This window comes from Pithys albifrons, chromosome 2, assembly GCF_047495875.1.
Source record: "Pithys albifrons albifrons isolate INPA30051 chromosome 2, PitAlb_v1, whole genome shotgun sequence".
Classification (NCBI taxonomy): Eukaryota; Metazoa; Chordata; class Aves; order Passeriformes; family Thamnophilidae; genus Pithys; species Pithys albifrons.
Window position 1 is genome coordinate 2,568,130 of NC_092459.1, and position 16,152 is coordinate 2,584,281.

Sequence of the window (16,152 nt, forward strand, 5' to 3'; positions counted from 1 at the left end):
CACTATTAAGGATTATTTTGGATTAAATGCACATGTGAAATATATTAATAATTTAATCATGAGCACTGGTCAGTACCTTGAAATGAAATATTTTTTAATTGGAAAAAATCATACCCCTTGGAACAATTTTGCATGTAGGTACTGAGCAGTATTTCAGTGATCATATAGACAAATAATAGCAGGAAAGACATATTTAACAGTCTTATATCATGGCACTCAATCAGTATATGGGACTCTCAGGTTCAAGTTTAAATTCTTCCAGCAAGTCTTTCCTCTCTAGGGCTGTTGTCCTACACACTGCACTACCACCTAGAAAAGATTCCTCTTCATTTCAATAGATTTGTACAATTTTTTTAAAAAGAACTTTTCGTTTTGTTCTGATGAAAGAGTAAAGCAAATGTCAAAACGTCTCAATTTTTCAGGAAATGGAATTCTTGTTTTCCAGCCAGACACAGTAATTACAGGGACCTCTGAGCTGGACACAAACCTCGTAATGCTTGAGCAAGAGGCTGAATTTTAGGCTTGCAGTATTTGAGTTGAAAATCGGGTATCATTTGAATCAAGTTGAACAGGAATATAATAGAAATGCCACCACCTCCTATTGTAACTGCTTCCAAACACACAGACTGGAAGGAGTTTCAAATGTATGGATAAATACTGGAAAAGGACCAAAACGAACACAAAGGAAATTCAAGTCCTAAAAGCTACACTGAAGCAATCTGAAAGGCTTGCTTTAAACCTGTTAAAGGAAGGAAATTCACAGTTAAGACCAAAAATCCTGGCTGGAACTCCAGCCTTCAAATACATGGACTGCCTTGCAGAAACAAAAAAAGGGTAGGCAAACCATGCAAATCAAGACCACAGAGTCAGGCTGGATTTCCACCTCCAACTATGATTTGTGACATATTAGAGAACACGTTATTTCATTCTGTTTCCATAAAGTTGTAGCTTTCAGATGGACAGGCCAAGAATAGTCAGACTAGTTGAGGGTTTATTATAGCAGCAAAATCACCACCTCGGTGGAGCTGGTGAATGGATTTCTTGCTACAGGCTCATAAAATGAAAAAAAAAACCAAACAAAAACAAAAGAGGAAAAAAGGAAAAAAAAAAAAAAAAAGGAAGCAACACTTCCAGAAGGCACAGCACTAGATTTACCAGTATTGCCCTTCCCAATATAAATTTCTTTGTTGTGCTAACACCTCCACAGCAATATCAACCATGACATTCTGCGCAAGTAGTTCAAAGCAATTGCTGGTCATTTACATCAAACTTTGATTAGGCAGTTACCCATAATTCTTCCAGACATGGGCTTGATTCGATAAATAATTGTATATATACACATACACATCCCTTTGTATGTATATATTTAAGAGCTTTCCTGAGCAAAGGCCAAAATTAGTTCAGGATCAGATATGGCTCAGATGACCTCTTGAGGCTTCTTCCAGCATAGTTCTTCTGCATAGTGCAGGATGGAAATTCCAGAGCAATCCGGGTAAAAAATGTGTCATTAACCAGAAGGAAATGCTCAATTTATAACTGGCCTGCCACCAACTCAGTGTGTGGAGAGGCCGAGGATCAGCCTGGGTAGTGGGGACACAGAATGGGCAAAGTCCTGACACAGGTGGCAAAGTCATTGCACAGTTTTAGGGATGTCATCAAGCTCAATTCTCACGTGACCAGGAGTGACAGGGAAATTCAGGGCCAGTTATTATTGCAAAGTGCTTTAGAAACAACAGGTGCTGAGTAAAAATGCTGAGTATTAGTGGGATGACTAATAAAAGTAGTTAGTTACAAGGAGCAAGAATCTAAGGCAAGGGGGTACCGCAGAAATCCCAGACATCTGGGGAGGAGAATCGGTGTAATAAAATGAAAACAAACCAAACCCGTGTTATTTGGCAATCCCACATGCAAACCACTTGAACTCTACACTTCTGGAGCTTATGTCATCATTGGGCCTCCACCTTCACGCTGAGAAAGCTGCAGTTTGGAGCACTTGCATTTTGCAGTCTGCTGGAAGGTGGTAATGGGGCAGCTGTTAAAGTAAAAACCTATCAGATTGAGTCAAGTCACCAACTGGGGCACTCTTAAAGTCATTTTGCCCCAGAAATGAAGACACCTCCTCCAGCACTTATAAGAAAACAATCACAAATACTCCTCAAGATTTCAAGAACCTCTGGTATATTTGGAGACTGCAAGCATATTGTGTATTAAACAAAGCAGGGATACACACTTTTAAAATATCATCCACAGCGCTCCATAAATCCCCAAACCACTCCCATTAATAGTTACTGTATGATTAGTGTTTGTACAGAGTCATTTTAATTAGTGAAACAATTCAGAGTGCTGCCTTAAAACACAGCTTTGTGAAACTGCAGTAGTTGCAGAATATTTCACTCCTGGGCTTGATAAAACACTAAACCAGAAACTGCTTTAAAATAACTGCCTGCCACAGCACTTTTAGCCAACTTTTGCACCTGGTGCTGAGAGAAAAAGCCAAGTGAACTTTCACTCACTTGTTGCATGTCAGCTTCAATGCGATGTCTTTCTTCTGTTGTGTTTGGGTTTCTAACTGGAAGAGACAAGTAAGCTAAACTAGCAGCCAATCAATCCCTAAATTCTAAGAATGCAATAAAATTTGATACCAATAAATCTTTCCTTTTAACAGTCAGAGGAGATTAACAAAGGTATTTGAAATTTTATCCTCTTCTGTACTTTCAATAGGACGATTACCTGACAATCCTGTTGAATCAAACAGCAAAATTAAAAGAGACACAATTAAGCTTGTACACACAGGGAACAGGATATGCATTTATGCATATCCCTAGTAGGTCCTCCATTATGTATTAGCCCTGATGTATTTTTCTTCCTCTTACAATAAAAGTTATTACGCCTTTGGACTGTCAAATAAAAATCCAATTGGCTGAGACACAAACCTTCAATACAGAAAAGCTTTGCACAGCTTCCCTCTCAGCTACAACCAGTCGACTTTTTTCAGCTCTACCATTAATTTGTTTCACGACTTCAGGAAAATCCACTTTGTCTTCTTTGTACTTTAATTTCTCATGGGTAAACTGATCCAATTTCTTCCCTAATTTGGAATGATGATGGCATAATGTAAGGCAAAATCAGTGTAAAACCATATTCAAGAATTAGAGATGATAGAAAATGTAGTTCCTGAGTATGGTGAGAATAGTTGTTAGGAACAATGTTTGCTTAGTCTGTAGAAGTTGATATACTGGCATCAGGTCATGTATCACGATATAAGCACTTATTTTTAATCTGTATATATATGAATACAGGATTGCATGTATGGGTCAGTGCAAAGACACCTGCATTCACACTTCCATGTGTATGGTGCACCCACAGAATTCTTCACTGAAATGTAGAATCGGCCTCTTCCTTTCTTCCTCGTCCTGTGCTCTCCCCTGTGGTGACACCAATGGCCACGTTCCACCTGTTCCATCACTATCCACCTACTTTCTCTGGCCTCATCTGAGATTCAATTTGGGAGTAACACATCTGCTGACTCTCACTCCATTTACTACTTCTTGATGACTTCCCTGTCATCAGCATTTAATGTCCTGTAAAGCTACTTCCCAAACTCATTCTCCAGACCAGGTCTTCTGCAGTCTCCAATGCACCAGCCACAGTTTCTCTTTCAAACTCCTCTGCCTCTTATTTCAATTATTGCCATTCTCTTGTAATTGAACATTTAGAGACAGTATCATGGGAACCTCTTCCAAACTCCTCCACTACAAGGTTGCTTTCAACTTCCTTTATTCCACTTCTTTAAACAACTCTTTGCTGAATCTCAGGCTTCCCATTCCTTATTTGCAGCCTGGGTTCCACTTAAAGATCTGTAATTTTTCTGCTGCAAGAGAGAAAATGAGCATTCCCATAAAGTTTTTGTTCCTGAACACCTTTTCTTGTCATAAATGGCTGGCCTTTCACCCAACTCTGACCCACCTCAGTAGCTGCATCATATCCCGCCTACTTAGTCTCCAATTTTTCTTTGCTCTCTGGTACTTCTCCTCCCGCTGTACAGATGTCCTCCGTCTCTCCTCTCTTTTAAAGAAACCAAATCTCAATCCAGCCTGTCTCTCCAAATCTGTTCCCATTTGTTTCTCCCTCTTCATCTATTAAAAAACATAGACGATGCCGTTTTCAGCTAATGCACAGATTTCCCCTCTTTTAACTGCCTTGGATCAGCTCCAAGCTGACTTTTCATAAATCCCATCCCTTAAAACTGTTCATATGTGGGACACTATGTGCCTCTTCCTGGCCAGAAACCTGGGCCTCCAGTATATCTTTATTTTTCTCTGACTTTTCTGCTGCTTTTGACACTGCTAACATCTTTTGCCATCACAGAAATTCCTGGTTTTCTCCCTTTTTTTGCATTGCTTCAAGACTTCTGTCATGGGGGAGTTACCTCTCAGGTAGGAGTTATCTGACTGAACACAGACATTGACACCTGAGCTGGTCATCCATGGCATCATTTATAGTCACTAAACAGAAATCACCACTCCGGGTCCAAATTCACCTCACTGAAAATAATTCACAGAAGCACAGAATGGTTTGGATTGGAAGAGACCTTCAAGCTCCTCTAGTTCCAACCCCCTGCCATGGGCAGGGACACCTTCCACTGTCCCAGGTTGCTCCAAGCCCTGTTCAACCTGACCTTGAACACTTACAAGGATGGGGCAGCCACAGCTTCTCTGGGCAACCTGTGCCAGGGCCTCCCCACCCTCACAGGGAAGAATTTCTTCCTAATATCTGATCTAAATGCCCGAAAGAAGTCAAAGCAATCATATCTTATAAGCAACCTTTCTCTGTTGCCTCTGGGTATTTCTCCCAGAAGCCGACTCTGGCTCACTGGAATATCAGCCATTGACAGGCAATAACGTAGAACAGAGTCTGACCCACCACACACAGAAGTACAAGGCCTTTACCCAAAGTATGAAAATGGGCAGCCTTGGCATGTAGTGACAGGAGAAGGGGCAATGGCTTTCAACTGACAGAGGGTGAGTTTAGATTAAGCATTGGGAAGAAATTCTTTACTGTGAGAGTGGTGAGGCCCTGGTAAGGTGGATTTTTGGTGCATCTGTGGGAAAAGTCCTGAAAAGAAAAAGGGAAGAATCATCACATCAAGGACAAACTTAAAATGCATTTTCTGCGCCTGAATATCTGTCACTTTTCTACAAAACCCACCACTAAACCAGAAAAAAAATCATGGATACTTTTCAATACAGTCACACAAAATTCTGAATGTATTACCTTAAAAGATGAAATTTCATCTATTGACATACTTTAAAATCACAGGTAAAGCACAGAGTAAATCTTACTCTCAGTCACCATATTTGTCAAGAATGGGTTACAGTCCACACGTGCTTTGCTCCATTTATTTGCAGGTCTGAGATAAAAGACTGTTTGTGCAGGTTTTTGTGTACAAGTTAATTTCTGTCCACTCAAGGACTGCACAGACATCAACAGCCCTATCAGGTGGAACTCGTGGCTTGAAGATAAAAGACACAGAAATAAAAAGCATCGACATCTCCCACAATTAGATAAATACTGATCTAAGGGTTTCTGCTGTTATCGCTGTTTTTGTTGTTCAGTGACACTTACAGACACAAAAGGGTTAGAATCATAGAATCAACTGGGTTGGAAAAGACCTCCAAGATCATCGAGTCCAACCCTTGGTCCAACTCCAGTCCATTTACCAGATCATGGCACTCAGTGCCATGGCCAATCTGCGTTTAAAAATCTCTAGGGATGGTGAATCCACCCCCTCTCTGGGCAGCCCATTCCAATGCCTGAGCACTCTCTCTGGAAAGAATTTTTTTCTGATCTCCAACTTCAATTTCCCCTGGCAGAGCTTGAGCCCATCGTGCCCCCTTGTCCTATTGCTGAGTGCCTGGGAGAAGAGACCAGCCCCCACCTGGCCAGAACTTCCCTTCAGGTAGTTCTAGACAGTGCTGAGGTCACCTCTGAGCCTCCCCTTCTCCAGGCTGAACACCCCCAGCTCCCTCAGCCTCTCTTTGGTTGTATTTGCCAAAACCAAAGCACTTAAATAGTAAGAAAACAGATCTTGCAGCGTTTCAAGAAATAAAATAGCTTCTGCCAAGTTTTCCAGTAGCTGTGCACTATTTTACTTCCAAAATAAAGCAGCTTTGAGTGATGGTACCACCTCTGCCCTCAGTTACTGTGTTATTTTGCAGAAGCACAGAAGGGGAAGATGTTCACAAAGGTGGAGAGCTCTGGTATCGATAGCTGTCTATTAATAACCAAGTGCAGCATTAGAAGCTCGGGACCTCTGAACACTAGGTGTCAGTGTAAGAAATGGAAAAATATCAAAAACCTGTTGTTTCCAATCAGGTGGATTAGCTAAGAAACCAGAAGCAGCTGTGACCACATTTCCTTGTAGCTGCATAACGCTGTTAACAAGTCGATCTCCTCCCTAAAAAAAGTTATTCTGAAACTATCAAGTTTGCTTGAAATCAGATAAGGTGATTTAAAAACTACAGTGAATTTGCTCTGTTAACCACTCTGAGGTGACCTTTAAGGTTTATGAGTTACACTTAAAGACCATGCAGAATTTTACACAACTCTTTTTTCATCACAGATATCCATAAATCAGTTTGTGTCTTTTACAACTTAAAGTTTACAGGTTGTTTGGCTTTTTTTTTTTTTGTCAGAATCAATGGAAGACTAAATATATATTAAAAAAATACAGCTGGTTCCAGAAGTCATAAAGGTGAGATATCTCTCACTTCACTTAAGAAGTCCAGATTTTAAATGCATGGCCAGAATGTTAAATAACCACTTTGGGACATGAAGGATCACATCCTGGAAGGGGCCATTTATCTCTCAAGACACAGAAGGTGATCTGGTATTTTTATCTCAGCTTTAGAAAAATATGCTGGTTTGTCTTTATGTTTGTTCAGGTGAATCCACTCAGCATCTCAGCGAACAAGCAGAAGGAATGTTCCCTGCCACCAGGCACTGTCAGTTTACATACACTTGTTTGAAACAGAGCAAGTAAGATGATAAAAAATATAATTAACACTGTTTATTGGATTCTGGAGCTGACTTCAAAGACATACAGGTGATTTGGAAAGCTAACTTGAGGTCCACTTTCTTAGCAAAGATCTGTGTGTTGCACACCATTGATAACACTTAAATTACTAATTGCTGCCAGAATCAGAATACTGGGTAAGATGGGTCTTTGTGTGCAAATATGGACTTTATACACATGTTCATTTACTTAGTACTCAATTTACACCATACAAACAAATTAAAGAAAGAACAAAATTCTGAATATCAGTTTTCCATTTGACTTTTTGAGCTTGGGATGTAATTATGATTTTCAAAATCATAATTAAAATATTGATTTACCAGAGAGCATCAGACTGAGCAATAAAAATGTAATGATTACTCTTAAACTTCTTTACTTCTTGATCTGTTAGCAAATAGCACAAACAAAAGTAGCCAAACACCCTGGACCTGCATCTGTACACTGGATGTCCCTGCTCATCTCAGCTCATCCAGGATTCCAGTGGCTGCTAGTCTATGCTCTCCTCCTAACATTATACAGAAAAATTAAAGGATGTATCTGTATTTTGGCAACTCAGACTAGGATCAGCTGATCAGTTGTTTCATACATGTCCCAGAAGCCCAGGGAAATGAATACATATATATTTAAGAATGCCACAAATTCCAAAGGCACCATGAGTGAAATTTCAGATATTCTTCATTCCTTTTGCCCAAGAGCCTAAACAGGAATCTGATGTGTGAAGGGTGTGAAAAGCAGCCCTGTACATACATCTACATATATCTACAACACAGAAGTCCAGGACATAATTATTAAAGGCCCAGACTGATAGAGAAAATCAGGAAATACTGAGATTACAGCTGCCTGCACTACCTTCATTGATTATATTTTACATGTATTACAAGCCAGCCTTTAACCATTGATCACTTTGCATTTTCCATTCAATCTAGTCATTGCTTTGAATCTTTTTCTTCACTACAAAACATCTTGCTACACCAATGTGGGCATATTAATTTCCATCTGTCTGATAATTTAGGTTTCTTAATAAGAGTATCCCAGTGTTTCCACTTTTAAGGTCAGTAAAGCTCATCACCACTGGATGCTGAGCAGAGTCTCTGCACGACCAGGCATAAAGCAGCATCTCTGTCTCATTGACTCTGCAGAGAGATCCATGGGAAAAAAACATCTGACCAAGTAAGTCATCAAATTCTTCATCTTAAGAGAAAGCACAGAGAGAGCCCAGAATCCCTAAGTGGGACTCCAGAATCACATCCTAAAGAAGATTCTGTGCTATAAACAGGTCTGAATATGGTGAACAAGTGGCAGATGATACCAAAAGTAGAAAACTCAGGACATGGCTTTGCATATAAATCACCATAGAAATCTATCATATAAATCTAAATACTGACCACATTTAAATGCTGCAAATGCACAGGGAACAATTAACAACCACGTGCTGGAGCTGAAGTCCCATCTCTCTTTTATCACCAAACATGAGAAATGCAAACAAATGCACAGTGCTGGTACCAGGGAATCTTTTGTACTACAGACTTATTTCCCAGTTTGATTTCTCCCAGGGCAGGTGGGCCACGTGTTTGCTGCAAATGTAGATGTGTTGTTTCCTTGACCGTACAGTAGGAAGGGCAGGAACAGTGGAAGGCTTTTTCCCAGGTGGCTTTTGTGAGCTCCCTTTATCCCATCCATGTAAACACACAGTGTTCCGGTCTGCCCAGCTCTGTATACACCCTGTGACTTCCTACAAAGTCTGAATGTTTAGTTAGCCAGAAGATTGTTTCCATCCTGTGATTCATTAGGTCCCTACGGTACCCTCAACTTCCTTTATTTTGTACAATCACAAGTTATATTAGTTTGTCTTATTTTGATAACCCCTTTAATTAATGTCCTGCACAGGAAACTTTATTACTGTTTTAAAACAGGCTCATAAAACAAGGGCTTTTCTCGTTGCTGGGGTGGCATAAGTGACAGCTGCACATAACTATGGGACAGGAGGGGACAGTCCTTCACACTGTTGGTTTCTATCAGTTGGCAATTCCTGCTCATGAATGAGCTTGTTACATTTTTTTCCTTTTTAAAAGGAATGTCAGAAATGCAACAATTAAATGTATATAAAAGTTAAAAGTCTAACAGTTCAAGAATACAGCAACCAAACTTGGAACTGTGTGAGTTACATACATTACAATAACTAATCCAGTTTGTGAACCAATAACAAATGGGATCTGATTTTAAGAAAATACCTGCAGGAACAGGTACCTGTAAAGGACCAAGAAAGCTCTACCCTAGTTCCTATTTGAATACTCATTTTTTCTACTTCACTCTCCCATTGTCACAGTCTTTCTCTTTGAATGGGCAAGTGAAAGTAAGTTTTCCTCCTCATTCTTTCATATAAAACTGCAATAGAAAAGGTTACCAGCTGCAGGAATAAGGCTGGGAAGTGAAGAAAATACATCATGTTGATCCAGGGAATGTACAGCCCTTTGAAAACATAAAAGTCACACTGGTCATGATAAGTAACTTGGCATTTTATATCAGTAATCCCATCCTTATGCTTGTCTGTGTTTTCACCATTCCCTTTCCCAGGCAAATAGTGGCAAACAGCTACCCAATCTTTATTTAACTTCTTACTATAAAAACCAATTTATTCCACAGGATGGATTCACCATGGATTTACTCAGGAGCTGGCATACTGCTGAATCTTTCCATCTCACTCTTAAGTTTTCTACCTATGAATTACTCCTGCAAGTTAATATGACCTATATATTCAAGGACAGATTATTTACCTGCTGACCTGTCTTTTGAGCCTTGGTTGAGACCAAAGGACTGATTCTGAACTAAATATGTTACCTGTGTAAGAGTCAATTTTCAGTAGTTATATACAAGCAAAAAAACCCTAAAATTATCCATGTGTACATACAAAGTGTTCATATATGCATATATGTAACATGGGATCCAAACCATGCTCCTACAAAGGAAGCAAGAGTAGGATGTTAATAGTATTAGGTAGCAGCAAAAGTTCCATGAAATGAAATTCTTCCATAGGAAGATAAAAGCAAATTATGAAAAAAATCCCAACAGATACCATGTACAACACGATTTTGGGCAACTGAAGTTCCTTTGAGCTGACATTACTGCATTCTAAAAAAGCCAGCTGAGTGGATTTGGCTTCAATCCTTTGCCATCAATTGAAGAGATCAGAGTCCATCTTCCAGCAGACACACATCAGCTGACAGGGAGCAAACCACAATTCTATTAACATGAATTGTACCATTCATGACAGCCTCCACGATGACTTATCACACATTATGAAGAATTAGAGAAGATAAAACATTTAAAGGATGCAGTCCAAGGCTGCTGTGGCCTTTTCTCTGAGCAGCCACTCCTTCATGGACAGATCTAGGTTACTTACCTGTATTTTTGGTGTGCATATGCCTAATTTTCACATTCCCTTGCTGAACTATGCTCTACTGCTAAAATATCTTTCACTTTGTAAAAACAAATCTAATCTCTCCCCAGTAGTCAATCAATATCTCTGAAACAAAATGCCAAGGACTGAAGTTCAAACCTATAACCAAATTCTGTGCAAACAGGTGTCTGCCCCACTCCTGCATACCCAGCATGCCCCAGAATAAACTGGTGCTGCATTCTGGTAACAAAACCCCAACTGATACATTCCCAGCAGCAGGAAGGTAATTCCTTGACAGTCTTTTTTATTTAAGTAGCACATCATGATCTTATTGTCTATTCACCTTTGATCATGACATCTGAGGTGTGAACAAGGAGCTATGGCCCTATCAAGAGAAGATAATAATATTTAGGTTTTAGTCTAATAATAAAATATTTTCTTATGAACCACCTCAGCATGATAAAAACTCTGCAGAGAGCTGGTAAAGGCAAGGAGGGACTTTTCATCTTTTTTAAATATTATATAAAAAAATTCCCAAATAATTTTACATCTGTATATGTGCAGGACTTAGGCTACTTCAGTGAAAAACATCTCAATGATAGTTTAATAATGAACAAAAATTCCTATTCCGTTACTCTTATTTATAGCCTCTTTTTTTTTTTTGACAAAGTGCTGAATAATATTGATTTGCCCTAAAGCAGGATCTTTGAGTTCCCCTTCTAAGGGTCTGAATAGATATTAACAGATTATTATAGAAGATGATGCTTCATAACCTTCTTACTGCACATGTAGGTTGCACTGCAAATCATGAAAGAAAGACTAAAAAAGGCCTAATTCCATATCAAATGGTCAGTAATTTAAAAGCCTGACCCCTCATGATTAACACCTTTTGTATTCCCTGCTGAACCTTTTTGCAGGCACAAATTTCCTTGCACTACTTGTGTAGTACCACTTGTGTTTAATCATAAACAACACAAGCCTTGATCAGAATCTCCAGTCTTAGTACACACTGAAAAGCACAGTTTTAGGGTAACATGAAGGCATCTATAAATCCTTTAAACATTTACTTATAAATGAACATTTAGATAAGTTACCAAACAAACATTATCAGTCAACAGCGACTTTGATTTCAGATTAAAACTTAAATTCTTTGTGCCCTTCAAATACAGGATGCTTGATAAAAAAATGTACAGAACTTTATCCTTCTAGTGTAGGGTTTTTATGGTTTTCTATTGCCTGATATGCAAATAACAAAACAGTCATTATAATTACAACATAAGCATACACAATTCAAACTCATGAGAGCATCCTGACACAAACTGGATGGAATTTATCTCTCAACATTTAGACTTATCTCCTAGATGTTCAAATCCCAGCCAGCTGTGAAAGGATCCACTTATTAGTCAGCTGAGAAAACAATTTCATTGAGAGATACAAAAGAAAGTAATTTTAGGATTACATGAATCTTCCTCTGGAGATGCTCATTTCTTTCTACACATTGCTATCTACTTTTAGAAGAATTCCCCTTAATACAAAGCAGTGAACATATTTTCAAAATACACCCAGAAATGATCATAAAATGTGATGCAGACTCTTACAAGTCTGCTTTCCAGGAATTTGCCTTGTTAGTGCCCTCATGTGCTCCAGCAGCTGGACTTCATGAAGTGTATAGTGGTTTGATGCAAGGAGTGTATAAATCTGTCCAAACCAGACCCTGATTTAATGGAGTTCAGATCACTTCTGAAAATAGGAAGCTGGAACTATAAACCTGTGAGATATCAAAAGTCAACCAATCAAAGGTAATCATGCCAGCAACTTATTTTTTAATTCAGAAGCTCAAACCTGGAGTGAATCAACAACTACAAGCTCTTCTTACAAATGTTTACTATGAAGGATGTGTGTAATGTGCCAGCTTCATTGCAGGCATAAAAGTAATTTCTGCAGTTTAGCCTTATGTATGTATTAGCTATGGAAAAAATGGAGATGAATTTGGAGAACAAATTATTAAATTACACAGTGAGGACTGCCTAGTCCATTAACGTGAGTAATACGACAAAATCTGGGTGGTTAAGCTATAAATTCACATCTGCAGTCAGCTTCAATTATAAAAGTAGCATTTTTCTGCTACTGGCTAAATACCCACCCAAATACCTCCACCTAAAGTGAAAGTTTCATATAACTACACCCAACAGCTCACTAAGGGCGTGCAGTTAAGGGTGACAAATGTGCTGAATCCCCTCTCACGAGTCAGGAGCAGGAAAAACGCTCCTGATTTAAGAGTTCCGGCATGTGAATGTCAGAGGTCAAAGCAATGAGCTATTAAAGATACTTTCACTTCCTCAGAAATAAAGTGCTGTCTTGGGCTGGGAGGGGAAAGGTTAGACAAGCTGTTTATCTGCCGCTGCGTTCCCATTCTTGCCCCTGTCAGGAAATCCTCCAGGCTGCTGCTCCCCACGCGGGGTTAGCGCAGGGTCAGGCGGCCGCAGTGCCCGGCTGGGGTTCAAGGGCAGGGACCACACGGGCACAGGTGGTGCCTTCTCAAGGCAGGGCTTGGTGTAAAGCTCAGCCCAGGAGGGAAGAGCAGAGCCACGGCCATCGGGCTGCAGAAATTACAGGGTTTATTAACAGCGAGAAAGTGTTACTTTGTCCGAGTGAAAGCTGCAATAAGGATTACAAATACATGCCCGGAGGGCGCGTTTAACCGGTGGGGAACCTGCAGAGAGCGCAGAGATGTTGTCCTCTCCAAGGAGCCACGGGGCACGTTCAGGACAGACCAAGAGGAGCGTAATAAGGAAAGAATCCACGGCCCCAGGATGCCAGGAGACTGCAGAGACAGGGATACACTGTTGGGCTGCGGAGGGCTGAGCACAAGGAGGCTGCCCAGAGCTGGAAGGGGTGCCAAGGCATTTGCTGAGATGCAGGAAACTACTGAAAGGTTGCTGGATTATGTGCAAAGCTGAAGGAAAACACCTGTCTGCAGGCAAACAGTGGGCAAGGGAAAGTTCATTTATAGAGTATTTCTATTAAATATATGTATGTATGTATGGTTAGGCTTCGTGAACAGGAAAAGCTCCACTTGGATGGGAAATACATATGTATTATATGTATAAATGTATAGAAATATTTATAAACATATGTAAAATATATATTATACATACACATAGATATTTTTAACATATGCTGTGCCCCATTCTGCATTTATCATTTCACAGAAGTTTTTAGTTCTAATTATGTAGTACCAGGACAGCTTGAAACTTAAACACCCTTCTGGTCAATAAAAGGGCTCGTTATAGAGAAGAGGTCTAGGAAGTTGCAGCTCAAAGCTCTAACTGATCCAGGGACTCATCTGATGTAAATATTAGTTATAGGATGTATTAGTATTATCTATGTATGTTAGTTCCATATAAGGTTCCTTCCCACACATGGTGATAATGTCATTTGAATCACAGAATCATTCAGGTTGGAAAAGCCCTCTATGATCATCAAGTCCAGCCATTAACCCAGCACTGCCAAGGCCACCACTAAATCATGACCCCAAGTGCAACATCCACACATCTTTTTTATAGACCATAATAAGAAAAACATGATTGTTATGCTTCCCAACCTACAAGTGACATGCTGGGTTTTACCTTTTCATACAAAATGCCAGAAGGCAAATTCGTGCCATGGTGTAAAATAACATCTTTCATTTCTTAAGATGTGTTGTTGAACTTTAAATTACAGAGAGCTGCAAATTTACAGTTGCTTTTGACAGACAAGATTCAAAACAGTCTCATTAATACAACACTTCCATTGGCTTCCAATATTTCAAATATTCCATATCTCTGCATTATTTTTTGACAGAAATCAAAACATCACGTGGTAGAATATTAGACCACAAATCCTAAGCAAATGATGCATTAATAGAAATAATAAAACGTAAAAAAAAAATCAGCAAGGAGTCTTCAGATGAATTAGTAGGTTTTTTTTCTTTTTAGTAACTTTAAGTTTTTAACAAATAAGTCCATAAGCTTCATTCCCAGGGTTAGGTGGGGTTGCAGATATCCCACTCATCCAGTATATAACCACAGGGAAGACAAACAGTGGGTTCTACAGATCACTGAGGCCAGAGCATCACACTCACCTTCAGTGTTTTACGTGTTTCTAAAGCCAGAACATGTTATCAGCCATTTCATCATGAAAATATCATGTGGATTGAAGGAGTTTTAGAGTGAAGACTATTTTACTGGTTATTTCTTACCAAATTTATCAGCTGAGTGTGGACAATGTCTTCCACCAGCACTGCAGTTTCATGGAGAGGTCTGCGAGCATCTCCCAGGGAAAACCTGAAAGAAAGAGATTTATTGCAAGCTTGTGGAAATAAAAGAAACAAAGCAGCTGGTCTTCAGAAAGACAAAAAGAAGAAAATATGAATAATAACAAGCTCAATACACTTGTAAGTATAGGAATGTCACAGCATGGCACAAGGATTATAAACCAAAGTAATATGATTAAAGGAACAAGAGAGCTGCAAGAATGCACATTAAAGCACATGGTGAGAAAAACTGAAAGACTGGGGAAACAGCAGAAAATCCAGTTTGCAGGAATATTTTTGTACACCCTCCATCCCCTCGATAAGCAATGTTGGTAAACTGGTAACAAGACATGAGGAGAATGTTGAGCTACTCAATGACTTTTTGCCTCAGTCTTCAATGGCAACCTCTTTTCCCACACCTCTCCAGATGATCCTTAATGTCCCTTCCAATACAAACCAATGTATAACTCTGATTCCATGAGAAAAGAGTGGGCAAAGCTGTAGCATGTGCACTACTAGGAGTAATTCTGTATTTCCAGCCCCATTTGCTTACAAAAGTACCAAGTAACTGTTTGAAAACGTAAAATACCAACAGGTATTTTATCCCATCTAAATACCAGTGCTAAGATATAGAAGGAACAAATTAAATGTAAACATTTTTATACACAATAATATACGTGAGGCTCTTACAGTCTGCACTGCCACATGAAATGACAGGAGATCATGAAGAGATGAAAGTGTTCATATAATCCTGCAAACAAATGGCAACAGATGTCATAAAATAAGGAATTTTGACAACAGGCTTTTTGCAAGGTATTTCTCCTTTTTCTGGTATTTCTTCTGTGGGAAATTCCAGAAGCTGTTCCTTACACCTGCCTTAACTGCTGCTTGCTCAGCTAAGGCTGGGATTGCTCCTTGGCCCTGGGATGGGCAGTGGCCACTGTAGGGGCTGTGGAAATTCTGAATGTTGGACCTTTGGTTTGTAGGACCCCTGATCCATGGCAGAGCCTGAACATGCCCCAAATGGCTCACTGAAAATATCATTACATGAATATCATAATAAAAACTGCTACTCCAGTCTTACATCGTTACGGTGAAAGACAACTCCTGTGCTTTTCAGTATTTCCTCAGGGCATTTCTAAATACAAAATGTTCTCTCTCCTCCTAAACTTGAGTTTTTCAGATACAAAAACTTGTACAGTAAAATATATTCACTGTAAATGAAATGGTGCAGGCCAAAAACAACACTACAGATTCTTAGGAAAATAGTGAAAATTTTTTTATAAGCAAGATTCAAAACTTCATAGGTGACCGAATGTATCAATTATTTCCTTATGAAAGCATTCTTCTACCTTGAAATAATATAAACCAGGATTTTATCTAGAA

General features: G+C 39.4%; 1 protein-coding gene across 3 annotated transcripts in view; it reads right to left on the reverse strand.

Annotated features, from left to right (window-relative positions):
• SUPT3H (SPT3 homolog, SAGA and STAGA complex component) overlaps positions 1-16,152 on the reverse strand; it is a 279,283-nt gene that overhangs the window by 126,064 nt on the left and 137,067 nt on the right. For all 3 annotated transcript variants that reach the window (XM_071548208.1, XM_071548209.1, XM_071548210.1), the window contains one exon: positions 14,713-14,797. In XM_071548208.1, coding sequence (XP_071404309.1) covers positions 14,713-14,797 — 85 coding nt within the window. The remainder of the gene's footprint in view (positions 1-14,712; positions 14,798-16,152) is intronic.